Source organism: Poecilia formosa, unplaced genomic scaffold (assembly GCF_000485575.1).
Source record: "Poecilia formosa unplaced genomic scaffold, Poecilia_formosa-5.1.2 Scaffold156, whole genome shotgun sequence".
Classification (NCBI taxonomy): Eukaryota; Metazoa; Chordata; class Actinopteri; order Cyprinodontiformes; family Poeciliidae; genus Poecilia; species Poecilia formosa.
The window spans coordinates 1050451-1075218 of record NW_006800095.1 but is presented as its reverse complement, the minus strand read 5'-3'; the positions used below and the strand labels follow the sequence as shown (position 1 = coordinate 1075218).

General features: G+C 39.2%; 1 protein-coding gene across 1 annotated transcript in view; it reads left to right on the top strand.

Annotated features, from left to right (window-relative positions):
- LOC103146345 (collagen alpha-1(XI) chain-like) overlaps positions 1–24768 on the top strand; it is a 92929-nt gene that overhangs the window by 58959 nt on the left and 9202 nt on the right. Inside the window, exons 33-52 of the mRNA XM_007564213.2 lie at positions 1435–1479; positions 1719–1772; positions 2051–2095; positions 3878–3931; positions 4059–4112; positions 4834–4887; positions 5261–5368; positions 5719–5808; positions 7862–7915; positions 11300–11407; positions 11522–11629; positions 12953–13006; positions 13934–13987; positions 17378–17485; positions 21432–21485; positions 22622–22675; positions 22792–22845; positions 23080–23133; positions 24317–24424; positions 24612–24665. Of these exons, the coding sequence (XP_007564275.1) occupies positions 1435–1479; positions 1719–1772; positions 2051–2095; positions 3878–3931; positions 4059–4112; positions 4834–4887; positions 5261–5368; positions 5719–5808; positions 7862–7915; positions 11300–11407; positions 11522–11629; positions 12953–13006; positions 13934–13987; positions 17378–17485; positions 21432–21485; positions 22622–22675; positions 22792–22845; positions 23080–23133; positions 24317–24424; positions 24612–24665 (1368 nt within the window). The remainder of the gene's footprint in view (positions 1–1434; positions 1480–1718; positions 1773–2050; positions 2096–3877; positions 3932–4058; positions 4113–4833; positions 4888–5260; positions 5369–5718; positions 5809–7861; positions 7916–11299; positions 11408–11521; positions 11630–12952; positions 13007–13933; positions 13988–17377; positions 17486–21431; positions 21486–22621; positions 22676–22791; positions 22846–23079; positions 23134–24316; positions 24425–24611; positions 24666–24768) is intronic.

Sequence of the window (24768 nt, the reverse complement as noted above, 5' to 3'; positions counted from 1 at the left end):
GAAAAAGGTTGATTCTGGGTCTGGTTAACCACTTTTCGGGTTGATTTAGAGTGATAACCCGTGTTTATTTTATTGAATGAGTCCACAAGATTCGTATTTATAATCTTGTGGCATTTCAAAGAGTCATGAAACCATGCACTCTGACCATGTTCCCGAGGTCTTTGGGAAAGAAATCAGGCTCATGGCATCACAGGTCCTGCACTACTTACTAGTGGGCTTGCAGCATTTTTTCCGTATTCCTCCTTTGTTATTCATCAAAGAAGCTGTGAATGTTTGCTTCCACAAAGCTACAGTCTCAGTAGAATTTACCAATCTCCACTTTTAAGAAGATAGAACAAAGTCATTTTTTCCAGGTATGCCCCCCAAACAGTATCCGTGGATAGAGATGATGTCCAGTGGTTATTGTGGGAACTTTCTCTTTGCTGCACTTCTCTAATAGGTTATTTTTCTNGCATCCTGCTTGCCATCCTGCTCATTGTGCATTAATTAAAGATCAATGAACAATGGACTATGCAAGGTTTTTGTCAAATTTCTTGCAGTCAGAGTCGTACCCGAAACTTTTGGGTTCCTATTTCCTTGCATTGCCACATCACAACTAGATTTTTGTGATCTAAATTTTGTGTGGTATACTCAGTTTCATATTTACAAATCCTTAGAGTCATCGATTTTGAAATACAACTAATTAGTTTTTTAAAAAATAGAACTAATTAGTTTCAGTTCAGATAGCAAAAAAGAAATGAAATTGCCCTTTATCACACTTTACTCCATAAAATGTCGAAAATTATCAAAAAACTCCAGAAAAGAAATTGTAACAGCATGTAATTTGAAATTTTAATGGCCAGGAACTCTATTAATCGCTTAAATAAGGAAGATAATTGTGGAAATGTTGAACCTTATATGTGTGGAAGGGCTCCAGGAAGGACCTGGTGAAAGTTTGCAGTGGAGATGAAACTTTTGAGGGGTGGAGTGACAACTTTGTTCTGCTGTTTAAAGAAAGCTGTTGAGTCACCCCGGCGAAAAAGGGTTACAGTTGAAGGGATGACAGTGAGAAATGTTGAAGGATTGAGGTTGTTATCGACAAGACAAGCTCATCTGGGTTCCCTCGCACACAGAGAGGCAGACACGCGTGGCCTCAGAACGCTTGAGCTGACAGGTAGTTCAAGCTGTCAAGTGCCTCTGGGTAACCGCTTATCACAGCACTTTGATTATTTATTTTTTGTCCAAAGATTCCTAGATGATTCTATTTAATCTGCGACAAAGACTCCCGTAGCAGCTGTCCCTGTCTGGTGTTAAAGTGTATTCTGTAATCTAAAACACAGAGCTTGCTCTGCTTAAACTTCTGAAGAGAAAACTTCAGAAAAAAAAAAAAACAAACAAAAAAAACTTGTTGATGTTACAGTGTAGGATTTTGTTGATTTTGTATTTTATTTTCAGGGAACCGCTGGCAAGTCAGGCCCTCGAGGGCAGCGTGGACCGACAGTAAGCATCTCATTTGTCTGATAATTGAGCAAAAGCCCTTTACATATATTATTTATAGGATAAATATCAACGTATCAGCATTGTTTAGCTGTGTACAAGTTCTGAGTGTGTGTTTTCAGGACGTGTGCCCCTGGTGGCAAGTTGTTGAGAGATTGTAAAAATAGCAAAGGCGCTCGCTCCTGGTCTTCATGCCTTTACTGCCTCGTTTTCACCTAATCATAAATTTACAACGAATACAGGGTCCGCGTGGGGGACGGGGAGCGAGAGGACCGACTGGAAAGCCAGGCGCAAAGGTAAGAACACAGGCAGACTTTCAACAGCTTCCATGGTTTTGATGCTAAACAAGTACGAACAACAAATCAATAAATTGTATTTTCACTGCGAACATTTATCTACTGCCTGATGTATCTGTTGTTAATCACAGTCTTTTAACGTTGTTAAGCATACGCATGCATGCGGATCAGTTTGTAACCTGAGTATCACTGCTTCAATACGATATTATTCATATTTTATAGTCTGTCAGTTCTGAGAAAGTTCATCCCCTTTCTCTGTGGATTTCCTTTCTCCACAGGGCACCTCAGGCAGTGACGGACCTCCAGGCCCACCTGGAGAGCGGGTTGGTGTTGAATTTTGTTTCATCTGTAACTTGTATTCTGTTCATTGAGTTTCTGTACAGGCAGTGAGTGAAAAGACACCAGGAGCACTGGGTTGGGATTGGGACTCAAAGGCAATTTGAATGTATTCGCTGCATTCAAATTACTTGCTGCACAGGGCTGCTGTTGTTAGCATTGTTGCCTTGGAGCAAGAAGGTCCTGGGTTCGAATCCCGGCCTGGGGTCTTTCTGATTTGAGTCTTCATGGTATCCCTGCACGTGCTTGGGTTCTTTCTGGGTTCCCACATTTCAAAAACATGACTGTCAGGTTAATTGGTCTCTCTAAATTGTTTTCAGATATGTATGTGTGTGTCTGTGGATGGTTATTTGTGTTATGTTTAATATGTTACTCATTAATGGACTGGTAGCCTATCCTGATCAAACCCCGCGTCTTGTCTAATGACCGCTGGAGAAAGGCACCGGCCCTCTGTGATCCTGCAAGGATAAGTGCTATAGAGGACGTAAACAGTCACATGGTTTGTGATATTTTCTCTAAAATAGATCATGACTGCAATGTTCGAACATTGATAGATCTTGTTTTCATGTGAAAGCAGTTACGACATCAAGTGTTTCTCTACAAAGCATATAAGCTGATGTTTTCCTGGCGAGGGTCAGAACTAGGATTTTCCCCAGCGATCTTTGAGATTTTCATATGTCTATGTATGGTAGGCCTTTGCATCTACACTGTCAGACGATGCAGGTGTGCTGCCACAGATGCACTGCATCAAGAGGGAAGTGAATCCTGGAGTCTTTTCTCCTGCTCCACCACTTTACTCCTTATTATTAACTACATCTTTTAAGAACATCTCTTTGATATTGTCAAGTTAAGCTCTGTATGGCATATTTAAGCAACAAGGCAGCTTACCTTGTTTTGCACTATAAAACATAATACACTTAACCATTATGAAACAAGCAATAAACAACATTTTATTAAGTCCATCATCAAAATTATCAAGCAAATGTACATCAAATATGTTGATCAATGCTCCGGTTATTCTTAACCAAAGGCAACTCTAAGCTGGTGGGTTATTTGGTCTAATATATTTTGCATACTGCTGTCTGAAAACTCACAGCCACCTTTGGTCTCTCTGAAAACAGTGTGGATGTGCGTTTCGAACCAGCACACACTTCTCTTCCTCCCTACTCCATTGGGAGCCAAACGCATAGAGATTTCTGTGCGCGATGGACCTGATTATGAGATTGTTTTTAACAGCATGGAGAGAATGGATTATTTGTTTCAGCTGCTAGCTCCTTTTGTTTGAAGCCAAAGAACCCACCAGTCACGATGAGCATATCAGCTACAGCTACAAGGCTAAAATTACTTGGAGTACTGCCCTGCTAATGTGTGGACATAATCAGGTTGGTGCCCTGGATCAGGGCCAGCGCGGCAGCACCTGCATGTTGGTGCTTGCAGGCCACATGCCATGGATAAACTGCCACTGCTGCTTCGGCCCCCAGAAATGCTGTGAGCTTGGTAATTAAGCCCCACGATTCTAAAAAGGAAGTTTCGTGCAAAACATCAATAAGGCACTCTAAAAGAAAAGGCTTGTTTGTTTTTTTTTATGATTTTTATGTTGTCGTATGGTCTTTGTTAGATGTGAAAAGGCCCTTAATCTCTAAGAGATATTGGGAGTTTGATTTTCAATCATAAGTAAATGAGATGAACTTCCAGTTAAAACCCTTTAAAATGACACACACATTAAGTTATGCTTCTTTGCCTTATTGTTCCCCAAATTCTCCCATTAGGGACCTCAAGGACCTCAGGGACCCGTCGGTTTACCCGGACCCAAAGGACCTAATGTAAGTGGCTGCCGTCAAACTGCCTGTGAGCCGTAAAGCTGAGCTTTATTCACAGCCATGTTGACACCCTCGTTTTATAAACTTGCTACCTTGATTTCTGAAAACTGTCCAAATGTTTCCTCTCCAGGGTCCACCAGGGAAAGACGGGCTGCCAGGACATCCTGGACAGAGGGGGGAAACGGTAAGCGGGAATCTTTCTTTGTGAACATTTTTTTTTTTTGCCATTTTGACATGGGATGTCATTTCTTTTGGCCTTGGAAGCTGAGTAGCATCAGTGATGGGGATCCAAAGTGATATATGGAGAGTGTTTAATGTTTAATTAAAAACATAGTTCTTAATGTCAGTATTGCCCAAACCACTTTTATTAACGAACAGTTCTGGAGCTTGTGTCATTTGCTTTGAATTTTCTGATAACGTTTTTCTAACAAAAACAACGTATAAAACTTTCTATTACTTGCTCTGACTGTTTTTACAAGGATTTATTTTCCCTTTGATCACTTCAGATCTTATTTTATCTGAACTGAAATAGAATAATATAGATTGGATTTAGTAAATACCTCGCCAGCTATCATAAATGTTCCTAAATCAAAATCCTAACGTTAAGATGTCAAAGAAAAAAAGTAACTATTCAGCTATGGGAAAAGTATTTCCTGTCAAGCTACCCGTCCAGCAATTTATCAAGATATCAGGCTGTTGAGCTGTTAAGCCATCTCTGGAGTGATCAAACAATGAACGATCAAGTTATCTGTCCATCAAGCTACCAAGGCGTTTATCGATCACGCTTTCAAGCTATATTCCCATGGATCTGTTAAGATGTCAACTTATTGAGCTATAAAACTATATGTCCAATGATCTATTAAACTATCAAGCTATCCATGTATAAAACTATCTGTCTTTCTCAGGGTTTCCAAGGAAAGACTGGCCCTCCGGGACCTGGAGGGGTGGTTGGACCTCAGGTAATATGCAGCTAATTTTGCTGTGTTTGTTAACCATGTTTAGTTGTTGTTCGTGTTTTTTGCAGAAATGTTTCGACCACAAAAGTTTACCCATTGACAATGACAGAAATATTTAATCAGATACAATTAAGAAGCTTCACACACACAAACTTGATCGTTTCTTTCAAACTGGGAAGCACAAGCTGAGATTATTATGTTTTTTATTCATCCGTTTATGGGAGAAAATTATACAGCTGTTTACAAGATCAAATCTGGAACAAATACACACCCAAAGTTAATTATATTTGCTTTATTCGTCAACATATGATTACAAAAATGCAAACCAATTATTTCATATACATATGAAAACATGCGCCTGCATTGCTCTTGATAGGGACCAACTGGAGAGACAGGACCAAGCGGAGAGCGAGGACACCCAGGGTCTCCTGGTCCACCCGGAGAGCAAGGTCTACCTGGAGCTGCAGGAAAAGAAGGAGGAAAGGTGATGAAGAATGAATATTAAATGTTTATTTACTAAAATTCATAAGAAAGTTTAGGGAATTGTAGTATTGTTAGTCGTTTTAGTTTTTTGTCCATCTGGAAGGTCAGTTTTGTTCTTTGACAAACTATTGAAGCTGAAAGTTTTTTTTTTTTTTCATCTAAAAATGATTAATTTTTTTCATCTTTTTACCTCTTAATCTCTTGCTTTTGTTTCCAGATAGGGAACTAATTAATCATTATAATCTATTATCAGACAACTTTCATAATTTCTCTCCTTCGTCCTCAAGACCTCACGGTAATAATTGCCTGACACTCTGCCAGGTGTTAAGAGTATTCTTTTCGTTTCTCCAGGGTGATCCAGGTCCTTCAGGTCATTCTGGCAAGGTGGGACCACCTGGATTAAAAGGTTTCCAAGGGGCAAGAGGTCTCCCAGGAGCCATGGTAACTTTTTTTTTTTTTTACATAATTATACAGAAAAACATTTTCACATGCCAACCCCCATTTTCAGCTGAATTTAGCCTACTCTAATTACCAGGCTAACAACCTGCTGTTAAACCAAATGTCAGGCCTGAGAGTAAACTGGATAAAAGGTGCAGAACTTGCTTATGGAACTAATGGAGGACCGAGACAAATAGCATATAATTGTTTCCCCCCCACACCCTGCAGTTTTAGAGACAGTTTGCTTGTTGCAACAAAGCAAAGGTAAGTTAGTTATGCTAGAGAATTTTTTTTTTTTTTCAGTAGTAATCCATGCATTAAAAAAGTTAAAGTTGTTCCAGAGTCCTCCTCATTTAGGAGGCATGTTCTGCTCCCAAACAAATAGTGAGTCAGTGTCTCGCTTTCAGTTTAAAACCCTTTGCAACTTTTTAACTCTTCATCAAATGTGTGGAGAAACCGGTGCTGATTCTCAGAAGCAGTGGGTGTGAGTGAGAAAAAGTTCAAGGTGAGAGCAGATGGCTATTAGAGGCTGACTCAGGATCAGCTTAGGAGAGCGTGTGGCCGAACCTCATTCCAAGGCTGACCATTATGGGCGCACACGACAGCACAGAGCAGACTTATTACAGCCGGTGTGTTGGTCCCATGTGAGCAGAAAGATGACTTTCTTTTAATAATGGAAGCACAAACATAATATGTGAGCAAACACATGCGCGCTCTTTCGGCTTCTTAGACTGATCCCATCCAGATACAGAAAACCCAGAAGGACCCGGTGTGTCGACGTGGGCGCACATATAAAACAAATACGCATTATAGTCCCTTACTACACTGTGGAGAATCATTTAAGCCAGCCAGTGGCAGCGCCTGCTTGGCAGCCACCACAGCCCCTGGCTCTGCTGGAACCTGTAAATTAGCCATTATAATAAAAGTCTGTTTTCCATATGCAGCCCCAGACCCCTTCTGTGCTGTGAATCAGCACAGCCATTGCCATTCAAGGACCGGGAACTTGACGAGGTGCCAAGAGGCAGGAGATAAATGGGCCATGCCTCAACCTGGGACTCGCAGTGGGGTTTTAAAACTTGTCATCGCTTCTTATTCTTCTGGTTCCTTTTAAGCTCAAGCGGTGACTCCCATTGCATTGATAATGTAATACTTTTGAAAGCCAGGGTCCATAATGATTTAATAAACAGCATGCATTTTAATAGGAAACTGATTTGCAGCGTAAATATATTGAGCAATGAAAGGCACAAGTGTTTGCTTTTGTTGTCAGTAATTAGCATTTTTATACAAGAAGCTTGGGTTTTAGCTAAAAAAAATATCAGTTTCCAAAAAGAGAAAGGCATCCAGGTCCATGATAAGTGTATGGGATACATCTGACCAAACCTGTGTATTTCATTAATTTCCTGTTTAAAATATTTTTAATCTGTGTTATACAGGAAACTGACAGTGATTTTTTTTAAAACAGTGAAGGGTAACTGAATGGTAAATGGCCTGTACTTGTGTAGCACTTTATCAAGTTCAGAGGACCTCATAACACTTCACTCTACGTTCAGTCATTCACACATTCAAACACTGGAATAATAATTATTGGAGAGAAATTATTCTTTTCACTATTCTTTCACAAAAATACAAGATTGTAATTATGAGCTTTTTTAAAATTATTTTAATTTGTGTGATTTGTAGTGTGTTGATATTGGTTCAAGGACCAAACACATAAAGCTTTTTTTGTTGTTTTAAGAGTATCTACAATAAGCTGGTGATAATCAATGAATAAATAATTGTTTAATGCAATAAATAACAATATCTTCACCAACAGGCCCACTGATTCTTGGCTCTCAACACAGAAAAAAGAGTATCAGTAACTTTTGTCTGTTTTTATCCTATTTTTCCACACTGAAGTCTCTTCAGCTTTATACAAATGCACGTATGGACACACAAAAGTGCATGCTCAAAGTTTTTAGAGAGCTTTTGGACAGCTACAATTGTCAGTCTTGGAACAGCTTTGAGTGGTGGTTCACAGTGAGTGATATCTAACCTTCTCTCTTCCCTCTCTTTTCAGGGTCCAGGTGGCTTAAAGGGAGGAGAAGGACCTCAGGGTCCCCCCGGCCCCATCGTAAGTAGCCAGTTACTATGGTTACCTCATCTCTCTAGCCACAGAGATTGCGAGGAAAAGTGACTCGTGCTTTTGGATAATTGAGCCGCTCGTGCTCCGCGCAGCCCCATTCTCTAGTCATTCAGCAGTGCATGCAATGAAAACTGCAGCACAGAGAATGGCTGGACGGAGTACAGTGGAGTGATTGGATTAAAATTTTATCGCGGGATATGAGGAGGTTTTCTATTTGGTGTTTAGCATTCCTATCCCAACCTCTTTCTTCTCTGTTTGTATGTTTTATAGTCATAGCAAGAAAAATATTTATCTTTTATTAAAAGTGACTATTCTCAAGACGTTTTCATTAGTCCAAGTTATTCAACTTTATTTTCTTTCAGTTTTTTTTTTTCTTTAGATGTATTGATCTTGCCCAGAGTTGGCAAACTCTCCTGATTTATAAAATACTGTAAAACTGCAGCTGGTAAAATTAAAGAACCTGAGAAATACGTAAACCACAGCTGGACAAAAGGCTGCCTGATTTGTTGTGTTTTTTCACTGAAATACAACCTAATTACTGCTTAAGAGGCTAATCGAAGAGCAGCTAGTCTCATCCCTGTTGCTTGACTGATCATGGATGTTCTCCGCACACGCACTTAACAGTTCCTATAGCAACTGTTGTTGCACAGATGGAGGTGATATGCTTCTAATGTCCGAACTGTTTTGTTTAGTTTGGTCAACAATAACTATTTTAGTTAAACTATCTTAACCCTTTCATGCATGAATGAATTATGATCCTTTGTGTCAGGATTTTTTTCCAATTTTTTATTTTTTTATTTTCTTAAGGCATAAAGAAAGGTAGGAAATAAGATTTGTAAAAGATATTTATTTAATTTATTTATTTTTTTAGGTGATCAATTGTAATTTTCTCCAAGTACAAAGTTGTTATTTGAAAAAATACATCAGTAGTATTGTTCTTTAGGGGTTATCTGATGTCACAATATTGTTTTTCTACTTGCTAGAGTCGTCTACAGTAGAAGGAGGGACCGGTTCGGTCGGCGTGCTTTTTAGTCTGTCGACCATAGTGGATTTAACAAAAATAATTTCTTGCATTTCCAGCTGATGACCAGCAGTTGATAGTGTATTTTATGATGCATTAGTGTCCACTTCAGTGGTCTGTGTGCATTTATAACATAAAAATCCACAAGAAGCACAAGAAAATGGCTTTTAGACAGCTGTCCACTGTAGTGACCACTATGCATCAAAGGGTTAATTTAGCCTGCCTTTTAAAAGTATTCATACTCCTTATACTTTTTCGCATTTTGTTACTCTGCAATAGCAAACTTCATTTATGCATTTTCTTGGAATTTTGTATAATAGATCAACACAAAGTTGTGCATGACTGGGAAATGGGAGAAAAACTGAGAGCATTAATCTGAGGAGCAGCCAGCAGGTCCATGGTGACCCTGCTGCAGAGACCTACTGCTCAGGGTGGAGTGTCTTTTTGACGGGCAAATATTAGCTGTCATAAATCTGACATTTATAGAAAAGTGGCAAGGAGAATGGCATTATTTAAAGATGCATCTGATGTATCTTTGTGGTCTATCACATAGAATCCCAATTTGTTGAAAGTTAATCTGAAGGGATATAAAAATGTCCATCCTAAATCAGTTGAGTGAAATTTTAATGGAAGTCATTTCACATATCATGGTTACAATTACTCTACATCATGCAGCACGGAAAATCATGTATGCTCCTGTCATACTGCAGTTTATGACCATGAAAGGGAAGCAGGGGTGACAGAGCAATTCATAAATAAATGAAACTTTTTTCTTTTTTTTTTTTTTCTTCCTGCCTTTTGTCTCTGGCCCCTCAGTTAGAGATATGGGCAACAAAAGCCTCAGGAGCTGAGATGCTGTGCATAATCTGATTGACGGGCAGCTTTGAACTGTCTGTCACTTTGTTGAAGCGTTAAGCCCAGGTTCCCGATAATTGCCCCGCTGCTCACCAGCAGCAGAGCAACAGCAGTGTAGATGACAGCGGATATGCATAGCAGGCATGAAAGATTGTGAAAGTGAGAAGAGGAGAATTTCACTGAACGAGAAAAGCAATTTCCACTGCAAAGAGAGGTGGTTTTCCTAAATTGGCCAGAAAGTGAGTCATAGAGAGAACACAGGTGAAATACTAACTTGGTAGCATTGTTGTAATAGGAAAAAGTGACCAGTATGCAATGTGCATGCACACAGCAGATCTGATATTTCCCTCTATCGATTTCCTGCCACTGATCCAGCTGCTGTTGTGCATTGGGGATCTAAGTGTGGTGTGTGTGTGTGTGTGCGTGTGTGTGTGTGTGTGTGTGTGTGTGTGTGTGTTGCTTTTCCCGTGTCTTTTTTAAAGGCTTGTATGTGTCTAGCAGAAAGTGAAAGTGAAACAACGGCGCAAAAACAAAAATTGGTTCCACAAGTGGCGCATCTTGTCCGTTTCTGGCCTAATGTGTTGGAGGAAAACAACGAGAAGAAAAAAAACGAGAAACATTAAGAAAACTAGTGAAATGCGTTGAATCAAACAAACTATCGTAGAGGCTTGTGTGTGAGGCCTGGTGGGTAGGTTGGCAGCTTTGGGATGACAGTTTGGAGCTGTTGTATGTGTGTCACCAGAAAATGGCTGTCATGAAATGGGCCAGGCATATGAGTGCCAGGTGGCGGCTCGCATCAGCAGCCGATTTAGTGAGTGGGAATCAGGTCATAGTTTTGGCCCCGAACACATGCAAATCAAAGTTCATTGTGTTCGTTTTGTTAGAAGCTTGCTCAAAACCCTCCCTTAGCGGGAGGGTGTCATGATGACGCTCTGATCAATAATATGTGTGATTTAGGGCCTCGTACACGGAGGCAATCACCAACCAGGGAAAAGTCAGGAAGAGACATGACTGGTGTGGGAAAAGTGTGACCACTGCTTACATAATAAGCTCACTGTGGAGGTCTGCTTTCAGTCAGATAACAGCTGAAGGCTGTCAGTCTGGTCAATATTCAACTGAGTGTATAAATGTCATGTTGGTTATACTATTTTGATCATTTTGACTCTATGCTTAGAGATACTTTATGTAGGAAATATCAGCTTATACTTTGTCTTGGTTTTATGGTATATAAAATGTATTAATGATAGCCTCGCAAACTATTTTTTCAGTTTGAATTTGACTTAACAGCTATCAATACGTGCACTTCAACAACTAGTTGAACATCTTGTTTAAGTCTTTTTGTTTGTTAAACATACATCTCAGCAAATGTTGAATATTTTTTCAACTACGGAAGCCCCTGATTCAAGAAAATATCCAGCAGATTCCCCCGGTGTGTTTAGCTTCTTTTAAGGTTGAAGGATTTAATGCAGTATTATCTGGCTGGTGTTTGACAACAGGGTTCCCCTGGTGAGAGAGGCCCTGCTGGTCCCGGAGGTCCTATTGGTCAGACAGGACGCAACGGCCCACAAGGACCACCAGGCCCTGCTGGAGAAAAGGGATCCCCTGTGAGTTTTCCTAGCTTGTTTTTTTTTTGTTTTGTTTTTTTCTTATAAAACTGTTTCCCAAACTCTAAAGTTTCCATGGTGTCATCAAATGATTGTAACAAATGCTATTCACAGGGAGAGAAAGGTCCCATGGGTCCAGCTGGCCGTGACGGCATTCAAGGTCCGGTAGGTCTTCCTGGTCCAGCTGGTCCTCAGGGTCCCCCAGGAGAGGACGGCGATAAGGTAAAGTAAAAGTGTCTTTGTTGGTACAAGAAATCCACAAGCTTTTGTTCACAAAAAGATGAAAAAGCACACAAAGAAACATTTTTATTCTTAAAGATTTTGACAAATATGTTATTTTATTAGATGTACAGCATACAGTGCTGGTCCGAAGTTAAAAAATACTGATTCGCTTAAAAGTCATGTTAATTTGAGGCGTTTATTTACGCATTTCAACTCTTCTTTAGGGGGCAGCAAATAATACAATTACATTTTTAAAATAATAGTTGGATGCACAGGTTTGCATTTCTTGTTGATTTTCCTCCAACCCACACAGGCTCAGAATTTTCCGTAATCCTTTTGAATAAATATCTCTTAGCAAGTTGGAGAAAAAGCCTTACGTTTCTCCATCAAAACATTCTTCTTGTCGTTATGGCTGTGTAGCTATTTTTTCCTCCTCTAAACACAAAACGTTTCTCCAGAAGATATTTGTCTTGTCTATGGAGAAAGCTACAAAAATTAGTTGCTACTGAGAGTTTCAACTTTGACATATATGCCTCTTTTTGTTTTGGTCTCACATGATTAAAGTTGCTTCACTATGGACAGCGACGTGGATGTTCTTGTGCCTCCTGAAAGTTCCTAAACATCCTCATTAATGTCCCTTCGTCAAAGCTGGCCCTTTGGATCAGATGGGTTTAGAGCAGTTAGGTAGGCTAGCATTAGGCTAGCATTAAGCTCACGGAAAGGCGCTAACCTCCTTCGTATTAAAAATGTCTGGCCTATACCTCACATTCTTATTGACGATGAATGTATGCAAACCTCTGACCAGCACTGTATCTTAAAAAAGCCCTTTGATGCACATAAACAAATGTTTTTATTTGCTTGTTAGAGTTAATATTGCTATGTGTAATTCCATCTAGAGTTACGCATCATGTGAACTAAATAGATAAGATGTTTCTCAAACAAAGGCAGGCGCTGAATCATCCTGCTGTTTACACAAAATGTTCACCCTTAGGCTAGCAACACCCACCGCTGTTACACTGAGCCACAGATCTGCATTTTGTAACCATCACACCTCCTTCATTCAAGTCACGTCTTATATCACACCTTTCTGTCAATCATACTACCAACGGGGTGAGACAGGGAGCCAATCAATTAATTGAAAACACTCGCCCAAGGTCTTTCTGGGCCAATCAAATTAGAATCTCTTGAGGAATATTCAGTGGTCAATGCTGATAAAGGTGACACTTGAAGACATTGGACTTTGAATAAACATGGCAGGCAGGAGGTTTTTTAAGATGTTAAGGAGAGATATGAGAGCTTTTGTGAATGTGTGTTGGACCACAGGGAGAAGTGGGCGGACCTGGACAGAAGGGAAGCAAAGGAGACAAGGGTGAACGGGTGAGTCTTTATAACCCTACTTCTTTGATTACATTCTATAACAAGGTTTCTCCGAAGCCATTGCATTTTAAATGACACTAAAAGTTAATTAGCTAAAGAAAACTAATCATCACTACTGATTTCTCATGTGGAATGAACATATAGCAGAAGCATGTGGCGACTGCTCTTCTCAATTATGTTTGTGTTGAAAAGTCTGCAGCTTTTCTGAAACATTATGAATGTCTTGTTTCCTTACATATTTTTTCACGAATTTTGAATTTGGCTTTTTTTTTTTATAAACAAATGTATATCAAATTCTTTCTTAGAATTCAGTGTCCTGCAGTAATATTCACACCCTTTGAAACCTTTTCAATTATTTAAAAAGTGCAATAATCTCAAATTATTTTATGAGTTAGGACAACAGAATCAGTCTGATCTAAATCTACTCTGTGGGAAGAGATTAGAAAAGAAGAAGCTCTGTATAATCTGATTTAGCGTGGGCTATATTAACTGGAGAACAAGTAAAAAGTCATGCTTAGGATGTGCAAAACTAGCAGACACTCAAACAAAAAAAACTTACAGCTGTAATTGCTCCAATAAATAGATCTATAAAGCATAGATAGAAGAAATGTAAGTACAAAGAAACCAAAAACACAGTTTTTCAGATGTTTTCTGTAAGACAGTTTGAAAACCTTGTCTAATTTTTCCACTACTTAACAATAGAGCAAAATTTTGGGTCAGTCTGCTGGGTGTCAACCCCAAACCCACCAGCATAAAACAATGTAGCATCAAAAAATGTAAAATGGTTCCAGTGTCAGGGATGCATTTTGTTTTTCTATATTTAAAATATAAAAAAATATATATAGATATATCAGGTGACATTTTTGACAGTGTTGCATAAAGAGCTGCTTCATCAGACTGTAAATGTTTCTTTTGTTTTTCCTTTAGGGTCCACCCGGCCCAACAGGTCTCCAGGGCGTGGTTGGAGCTCCCGGTCCAGCTGTAAGTATCACTTCCACTTGGCCATCAAAATTCACCACATGAAATATTAACAGTAAGTCTTTGATGACTAAAATTATTACTTTCAAGGATTTTATATTTTATATTCAGAAAATAGGCTCCAAAAGACCTGGTTGACTTTGTAGCTGCATCAGTATTCCCTCCAAATATCCTCAGCATTTTTTTTTTTTTAAGGCTTCCAGCTTTTATTTTGCATATCATGGTGTTTTTAAAAAAAAAAGAAAAAAGACTCGTTTCTGATGCCATAAAAATTAGCTGTTCTACTAATGCCTGCCTCTGGCTGCAAAGAAAAACAATGAATTGATGGAGACAGGTTTGAAATGTTTACTCCAGTCAAGGCCTCCTCAAGACAGTGAAAGCGTTATATAAGTCAGGATCAAAGGCCTGCAAAACTCTAAGCCACTTATGAAATATGCACTTCTGAGGTGATGTGACAGTGTTATAAGTGGGATTACACGCTCTTATCTGCTCGTGTTAGAAAGTGTTTAAAAGTTACAAGGTGTACTCAGAAACATCCAGAAAACAGGTTTGATAAAATCTGAAAATTTTAAAAGGAGTAAACTTTAAATGCAATATGGCAACATAATTACAAAGTACAGTCAGCCATTTTATTAAGGAATATGTGGAATTGTTGGTGTCCACTGAGCTGGAATATCCTAACTCTGTGGATATTGTGTCAGGATATAAAGTATAATATTTATACTGTATATATTCAGTAGCTACAGTAGTGATTCAGTATCACATTTATAGATACTGAATATCTATAAATGTAGATATTCAGTATCTACCAAATCTGATCAATCTTCCGATCTTGAAACAGTCTTAAAGAAGTTGCTGCTAGAGCCTTTTGTTTTTCATTGCAATGTTCTCGAACATAATTGTGCCCGCTTTACGGGTGAGAATCCATCATACACAAGGATTGCATGAATGCTTTACCCCACTTTACCCTACTCATCGTTTTCTCTTTGAGCAAAGATTTTCTAGATGCCCCAAAGCAAACGACTTTCTATCATTCTTCTACCGTTCATCCTGTAGAGTTTCCCTCTGACCTCGATTATCTTCCTGAACTTGCTACGATCTGCCTCAAAAGGCGACAGCAAAAAGGGAGACAAATCATGCAAAAGAGTTTCATGTATAAAATACAAACTGAGATTAAAGACAAAGTTTCAAAAATGAGGTGTAAAAGTTTGTGAAATCAGTGGTGCATGAGCGGAGGATGCATGTAAAAGACCGTAGCAGGAGAGCAGTTAGTTGGCAGTCAGGGTTTAATAAGAGCTGAGGGTCTTACCAGATCCTCAGGTGTCCCATACCAGTAATCAGTCAGGGTTGGATCTGAACGATAAATGTCCAGGCTAACCACAAGGGTCCTGCAGGGGCCGTAACAGACTGAAGTGATGCCTTTGCTGCTTCTCCTCCCACAAGGCCAGTTATGAGACCAAATTCACCTTCTGCCAATGTTTTTTTTTTTTCCTGGTAGCAGGATAAAACTGTACTTCCTGAAACTCCTGGACATCCTGAAACTTCTTTTATTATTATTATTATTATTATTATTATTATTATTATTATTATTATTATTATTATTCTGAATTTTGTAAATCTACATCATTAGTTGCAGTTAAAAGTACAAGTTTGGGCTCAATGATCTATTCACAAAAACCCTAATGATGGCTCGTCAACAAGCTGACAATCATTTTCATATATTAGTTGAAACAGCACATGTGCCAGCTGCAAATGCTGCAGAACATCCTCTACTCATAGGGAAAGTCCTGCTGCTACAATATCTGGTGGCCTCAGGGTAACTAGCGGCTCATTGCTGAAAATAATAAGGCCTTACCAACCATTTCAGGGAAAAAAGTATCGTCTGCGGGGCTCTGTGGGGGCTGCAGTAGACCTGGTGAGACAGATTGCTGCAAGCAGCAAGTGCACCCGTGCTGAATAGAAAATTATTTAACAGTTGTTTACCCTGGTGAGTCAGTCTGCTTATGTGCATCTATGTCTTCACAAGTGAATCCTGACTCATGCTGAGTAGTCTCGACATAATTTGCTTTCATTAAAACATGCTTTCAGACGCGAGATGACAAGACTTTTAATCTGGGAAATCATTAGTGTTTGAGTAGAAAGAGAATGGATTTCTTTCTTGGCTTTAGATTTTAAACTTTGAGCAAAGACGTGTTAACCATACAGCAAAGACCGAACACTGGCTGACGCTATAGAAGGGGCAGTGTTGTCTGGAGACTTTAGACCAACGTGTGCAGAGCTTTGCCCTTTGTGATGCCTGTGAGCATGAAAGGCACCCTGCGCATTCACAGCTTTGCATTGTGTTGGTAACTTTTTTACAGGTGTGACACATTCTTTAAAGGTTAAATTAAACAAGTCAGAGGCATCACTTACATAAATAAATAAATAAATTCAGGCACGTGAACTGTGAATGTTCTGTGAAGGTGACTAACAAATTGAGCGCAGTTTAAATCTAAGCACTCTAACCTCACAGGCAACTCTGTTTTCAATCTCTTTGAGGAGATTAGATTTGCGACTTGGTTTGTTAAAGCATCTCTGAGCTTTAGGCCACTTTGTCTGTGACTTTTCTTTTTCAAAGCTGTGCTCGTTTCCCCCATAATCACCTAACATTTCCCTCTAAACTGTTCTGCATTCACCACCATCGCCTGAGGCTCCCTACATGTCCCAGGGCTCGGCAAGAGCCTCCTCAAGCACTTTCAAGTGCTGACACGTGTTTGAACTGAAAACTCCCAGTCTGTCAGCACTTCACTCTTTCCCCCACAGTCTCGTCTTTCTACCCTCTGTAGCTCGATGCACCTCTGACTTCACAGAAGTCAGCATCTTTCACATACCATAACCCTGTGGCAATTCTTTTCTGCGTCTTGCTTTTTCCTGATGAGAGTCTCTAGTCGGAAAGCCCTCAGGTACACCACAAGGGCGTATCATTGAGGTATTGCCTCATGCTTGTCCAGTTTTGATTCAAGTTTTAGCTTCATGTTTTATTCTCAAAAGGATCAAATAGCTCGTACCATGCACCTATGCTGAATTCTATAAATGACCTACAAAGGCAAATGTTTAATTTGGGAAAAGGGGTTTTATGTGGCCAGTATAACTACACGGAAAAACTCTAACTTGCAAAAAAAGTTGTTGAATGCTAACTTTATCTAAAATCCATGAAATAGCTTTCTGTAAAGTTCAAATTTGGTTTCCGATTTCTATTATGTATTTCCTGAATCCATGCTTTTCCATGTGAGCTCAGATATACTTTGTAACCTTGAAACTTATTAAGAATAAACGGACGGATACAAGTGTTTGAGGGGTTGCATTTGCTGCAGCTACAGCTAATGAGATTTTATGAACCCTGCCCTCCCACAGGGCAGTGATGGTGAGTCTGGGCCAAGAGGACAGCAGGGCATGTTTGGTCAGAAAGGAGATGAAGGACCCAGAGGCTTTCCAGGGCTGCCAGGACCCATCGGACTGCAGGCAAGTCTCCATCAAATGTGTTGCTTTTTTACATTCATATTTCCAGTCCTCCACCTTTTTTGTTTTTATTTTCAAAACATACAACACCCAAAGTCCCGCTGAGTATTGTCCTGCCGGGTATTCGTATCGCTCTTCCTCTGTCAGAGCCGTCTAATGCAATGAGATTTCCTCCAAACTCCTTGAACCTGAAGCATTTCATCTCCCCATTTACAATACATCAAAACAGAGCATATTTTATTAATGCAGCTTGACTCCCAATAACACTTTGCTTAGCTCTGGGGTAAATAATGTTTTACCCGCTCAAGGACTTTTCTTGGTATAGATGGGACTGAAAATCCATCACTATCATCAACATTTTTACCTTTTCTGCTGGATTTTCTGTTGAAATTGCATCAAATTCATGCGCTAAATGTCTATCTGGCAGTCCCAAAAACACTCCAGTTTCCATATGACAAAACACTGAAAGCATTTAAATCCACTTTTCTATTAATCTATTGTCTTTTGTGAGACAGGCTGAAAATTACCCACAAGGCTCATTTCCACCCACAGGCTTTGTGTATTGATTGCTCAAGAGGAGAAAGATCTGAGGGCTTTTATCAATAATTGATTCACAGTTTTGTTTTCCAACTCCACACACATTAAGCTGTATTTCTCTTTATTTTTGATGGCAGCATTTTATTGAGCTCTGTTGCTGTCATCACAGACGCAATAACACATTCATCCATTTGCAGACGAAAGCATGATGCAATAGACACAATATGCACCCCGACTTCATTTATTCCACTCAGATGTTTGGTAGGCAAAGCATTATAATTTTATCGTTTTTTGGTTTCTCAATGGATGACCTGTAGGTTATTGTGACGTGATCCACATCCTAAAACGTTATCGAAGCCTAAGTGCTGTCCTATTAGTAAAAAATTATAGGAGTACCAATAATTGTGCCACAGGATATTTATGTATTTATTTATTTGCTTTTATTTGGAAAAGCTAAATCTGAAACAATTTTCATGCCTGCCTGGGATTGTTTTTTTTTTTTTTTTCCTCCACTTTTCACTTAGTAGTTTTTGTTTTTGTTTTTTTTTTTTCAAATTTCATTAGTTAAGAACAATTTTTAAATGGCAGTAATATGAATAAATATTTTTGATAAAATAAACAGTTTAAATTTTAGGAAAAAAAATGTCTATGTATGGATGAAACGGTGAGAAACACATAGGAGGACAAGGGGCAAAACTGAAACTACAATATGATCAAATCATCCCATCATTGATCAGCGCCAGCTTCGGTATTGATGCTATTGATACTTGGGCCAATCTGCCGCAATTGAGAGGCTGTGCTCAGTGTGTAAGATTCAGTGTGACTGCAGCATAATGGTGACCCCTCATGTCCTTACGGTGCATTATTTCTGTCAATCTGTTAATGGGAACTCAGAATTTAGTGTTTTTGAACATGACAGGATTTTTGATGCACAATGTTTTGTTATGGCCTACACAATAATGGGGAATACTGCTGACCTCCCCAATACTTTCTTCTGTCTTGACAGTCCAGCAGAAAGCCCTTCTCACCTTCCACACAAGGATAAGCCACAAAAGACCATATCTATGGAATCTGAAAGTTGAATGGAAGGACAAACTTTTGTTAATAACATATACAAGCAGCAGGGATTAGTCACAGCCCTAAGAGGATTGTGATGGAAATTCTACTTATTAGTGCGAGGGAGGTTAATGATGTATGAATTGCAGCTGGAGTCAGAGTTTCGAGAGCTATTATTACACACAGACATATACAGAACATGAGTTACAATTGCCATCTTCCTTGCAATAAGCCACTCATGGACCAGAGACTGTACAGTCCAGTCCTTTTTCTCCTTAGCTAAAGAGAAAATGGACTGGACTGTTCAGCGGTGAAAGTAAATCATGTTGTCATTTGGTAATCAAGGTCCCAATTTCTGCAGGAAGTGTGCAGAGGCACAGAAACCAAGTTAACAGAGATCCAGTGTGAAGTTTCCACAGTCGGTGATGATTTAGGGTACCATATCATCTGCTGTTGGTCCACTATGTTTTCACCAAATCCAAAGTCAGAGCCGCCGTCCACCAGGAAATTCCCTCTGCTGACAAGCTTCAGTGGGATGCTGACGTCGTTGTCCAGCAGGACTTTTTAACAGTCCACACTTCCAAAAGTACCAGTACACATTTTAATGACCATGAAATCACTGTGCTTGATCACTCTACAAGACAAAATGTGTTGACATTTTATAAAAGAGTGTTTCCATAAACCATATTTAGGATTTAATTGTTTGCCCTGGACTTCATCCATCCAGCTGGCAGCATCCATGTCTGGGATAAAATAGTTTAGTCGCACACAAAACTAAGGCGCAAAGGTAGTCATCTACTCCTTTAAGATATGAACTGCCTATTACCTCTTAACAGTTTCTCACTCATAAAATCCTTTAAAAAACGGAGCTTATGAAAGAGAAGCTGAAAATTACCACATTGATTCATTTAAGTTGATGAGCTGAAGTTTAAGGAAACTTCCTTTAATGTCAGTGAATAAAGAAACTGCGCTCTTCAGAGTACCTCAAAGTCAATTATCCAAGGACCCACTGAGGATGAAATTAGAGCGAAGCTTCGTTGGTCAATAGGGCTAGATAACGTTGTTATTAAGTGCAATTGGCTTTTAATTGGGCATAATGCACTCCATGTCCCCTCTTATAATTATTTTTTTTTTGGCTAAGCCATCCTTCAATACACAGCAGCAGCTGCTGCAACTTCAGCTTTTCAATGCAATTATCTGTAGCTTTAATGATTTTTGACCAGGGGAAGGAGTGTCTTTATCCTCAAATCCTTCCAGTTTGTGCAGAGTTTGCTGTGAGGTATAGGAGTCCTCCCCTGAGAGGATGAATTGTTCAGATTAAGAGGTTACAACGAGGACGCAGAAGGAAAGTAAATATCACATTTGTTCATATCAGTGTTGTTATAGTTCAAGGCTAGTGTGGAAATGGAGTAAATGCCAACTCTGAACAATTATTGATTTCTTCTGATGTGCGCTCCAAGTTTGTTGTGCATAATGGTCTTTGCTAATGAAACTCATAATGCTTTTTTTTCTTCCTTACTAATTCATTTTCTTCAGTACACGTTTAATAAGCAAGGGTTACATGTATAAAATGCTTCAACATGTTTTCTTTTTTTTTTTTCCATTATACAAGTGCTATAGAAGAAATTAGTTGAGGCTTTATTTATTTTCCCATTTTTACACCAGGAACCCACAACGCCAAACTTCCAGTCATTGCTCATTATCAATAGTTTTCAGTGCTACTGCAAATCAACAAAATAGGTTGAAACTACATATATGTTACAGCACTGATTCACATCCATATCATTATACTCTTGCTTTCCCACAACTACAGCTGCTTTCCATACTTTATGTGTTACACATGCTCCACCATTGTGAACAACACATAATAACTGCAATTATGCAGATACACAGCAGACAACAATGGAAAGTGACACCTTCTTCATCCTTTCTACACATCCACCTTTCTGAGGTGCATTCAACTCTTTTAGTTGAGCTTGACTGAATCCCAAAGCTGCATAATAGGCACCGCCTGCACAGTCACATTCGTTCCACTCCACTGTGGACGTAGATGGATGGAGTTTCCACCCTGCAATTTACACAGGCTGATTATACCCAAGCCTCCCATACCCTTTAATTACAATAGGTGTCCCTTTTGAGTAATTGTGTGTTTATGCTCCAGGGTTCTGTTAGTATTAATGCACTCTCCATCGCTTTGCATCCCAATGGCCTCCTATTCAAAAAGTGTCAACTAAAAGCATCTGGTAATGAGCAGCACAAATGTATATATGTTCCTGTCTGTGGACTTTTTAATATGGAGCGTTGCCCCATTTTACCTTCCTTTCTGTGTGCTAAGCAGTATTTGTCGTCTTTACAGGGCTTGCCAGGCCCTCCTGGTGAGAAGGGAGAGAACGGAGATGTCGGACCAATGGTGAGTGCAGACATTTCTGCAACTTTGCTATTACAATATAACCTTTGCACTCAGTTTCACTCAAGAGAACTATTTGTTGGAATATTTTTATTGGAGGGTGAGTTTAATAACTCAACAAGAAATATATCTGCCAGTTGGATTTCAACCTTTTATTTCTACTATGTTGACTGTGATAACTAGAAATAATAATGTTATAACAGTTTTAGTTTACTGATAGAAGTAGTATCATATGACAAAGATATTTTCACCACAGAAATATTGGCCCAAGGAAAAGCATTTTTCCTTTCACTAAGCTTTCTGTTAAAATACTTAGATGCAGCAAACTGTCAGTTTCTTCATCAGTCAGCAACGTGGCTGTGGCTCAGGGGTAAAGTTGTAGGTTTTTCTTGTCAAATGTGAACATGGGCAAGGCACCTAGCTCCAAATTACCTACTTTTCTGTGTGCTGGTGTATAAATCTGAGTGTGAATAGGTGAAATTCACATTAGATTAATTAAAAATGATTGTTTCATAATCAGCAAAGACTGTTGACTTGACAGATGTCCAGCATACAGTCATAGAGAGGAATCGTCATCTTTAAAAAAGCTGGCTTGTCAGAGATTTGCATAAAATATTTTAATTGAATGTTGAGTGGAAGAAAAAAAGTTCTTTTCAAAAGGCATATATTTTCATATTTAAATTATTTTTTTATTTTTCTAAATTTTTTCCATAAGCTGAAATCCATAATTATCAAAATTAAGAAAAAAAAAATGCTTATCACTCTTTGTGTAATGAGTCTAACCTTTGACTTCTAGCCAAGCAAATCAGCTCTGTATTTTTGACTCACTATTTGGTGAAAACTGTGAAACAAATGTTTAGTAGCATAAACTCAGCATCAAGTTTTAGTAAAAAATCTGCATTTTTGTGTGTGTGGGGGGGGAAACGCTATGTCCTATTTAAAAATAAAATTATTTTTAAAGCTTAAAATATGCTATTATGATTATCGCTATCAAGTAATGTAACTCTTAGAGTTACATTGAAATGTTCTGCGTGGTTACATGTAAATAAAACGACTATCAATAAGCAGTTAGTTCATATTTTCTTCTTTCTGTGTTGGGAACAAAATAAATCTGCTGATCTTTAATCTCTTTCTGACAGGGTCCACCCGGCCCTCCAGGTCCCAGGGGTCCACAGGGCCCCAGTGGAGCTGATGTGAGTGAAATTTTAATGCTTGCATATTTAATTTTGCTTGGATTTGATCTAAAAAGAATATTTAAAAATCAACAAACAAAGATTTAAAACTTCATATGGCTGTGATTTGTCTTAAGGGTGCACAAGGTCCCCCTGGGGGTATTGGAGCAATGGGCGGTGTTGGTGAGAAGGTAAGAATCAAAAATTTGAGAATTAATATAAGAGTGATGTTCTTCTCAACTCCTGCTCAAATGCATGATTTTTTTTATGTTTTATTTCCTTAAGTATTCTCTACCTCAAAACTCAAAATATTTAAGGAGTCTGACCTTCAACCTTTCATTTGCATTGCTGCAAAACATGCAACGCTATCTGGTCTGACAACGCAATTATATACATGCTAAGACATTACTAATCTCATTTTACAGGGAGAAAATGGTGAAGCCGGTAACCCAGGAACACCTGGAGAGCCTGGTACCCCAGTAAGTTTAGAACAGTACAAACATTCTCTTTATTTTGTTTCATACATATTACATACATTTTATTTTCACCAGTAGGAAAAGTTTGTCCTCATGCTCAAAGTCTCTCCAGCATAGAAACATGAATGTTAAAACAACATTCCTGGAATTTTAACTTCTGGATATTTTCCATCATTGTTTTACATTTTGTACTTTTCTTAAGCAAGTCTTTTAATCTACATCTAGGTTTAGAGATGGATCTTGAAATTAGCTAAATTCTCCACCTCACGGGGTGGCATTTTGAGGGGCAACATTAGTGTTTGAGAAATTAAAACCACATTTTTACCTAAGATGAGTTTTCAAATGCTTATTTACATATCGAGTCTGTTTGGACTGAATGCCCTACGTTTTGTGAACATTTCAAACTGGATTTGTGGAAGAGGGATTAGAGATGGGTGGGGTGTTGCGGAAATAAAATCAGAAATTTTAGTTATTCAATCATTTTGGGGGGATTATACCACATAAATCTACCCAAACCAATGTGAATTGATTCTGGCTTTGACAGTGTCTTATGACATGGTTGTGACCTTGGACTCCCCCACCATTACCGCTTTGATAGTAAACATCCTCTACGGAGTGTATTCTTTTTATTAAAATCATCAAATCGGAAGATCAGTTCATAAAAGTTTGTGTGAAGACATTTTTTTTTCTTTTATCTTTAAGCTGGTATAAATGGCTACATAATGTTTGGATTTGACATGTGAATCTCATTGTTGTCATTGATCCTCGTAAATATTAGCCACTGTTTGCCCGTGATTAAAAACGTCTCATCTTAATTACAGCCGTGAGGCTCCCTGTGTGACAGTCTGTCGGAGGGTATCGATGTATCTGCCGGCTGGCTCATATCTGTTTACAGTGATAAATAGACTCAGTGCAGCAGAGCAAATCGAGGTTGAAAATTTAAGGTGCCTTGCTGACAGTGACTCATCTCCAGTCGCTCAGCTGATGGTTCTGGACCGGCAGTGATGTGCGAGTAACTGCTGAGCCAGAACCAACGTTTTAAGTGTCCGTTTTTGCTTTTAGTAGAGCCGAAGCGATATGGCACGAAAAGTTAACCGCACTTGTCTTCCCCATCCTAATTCAACAATCGTGTCGTTGGCCTTAACCTGGTTCTCTGATGACAGAGTCGTGTCACAATTTTCCTCAGGGCCTCCGAGGAGAGATCGGCGAGAAGGGAGAAACCGGGCCACCCGGTGCTGCCGGACCCCCTGGCGGCAGAGGCCCCCCCGGAGACGATGGTCCCAAGGGAAACCCTGTACGTGCGCCGTTCTTAAACACACACTCTCACACTGAGCGACGGCTGATGCTTCATTAGAGCCGTCAGCGGCAGAGCGATTTTGACACACGTCTCATTTTACCTGTCTGCTGCTAGAACTGTTCTTGACACAGTGAGACTCATCTGAGTCAAACTCGGTCTTCTCAGTGTTTTGATTTGTCTGCAGGGACCCGTCGGCTTCCCAGGAGACCCAGGTCCCCCTGGTGAGCCTGGTGTTGGGGTACGTTCCGCTTTTTTTTTTCCCTTTTTTTGTCTTATTAATAGGATTTTAGGTGTTAAAGTAATTGATAAGTCAATTCTGGCTCCTTTATGTTTTTTTTGTA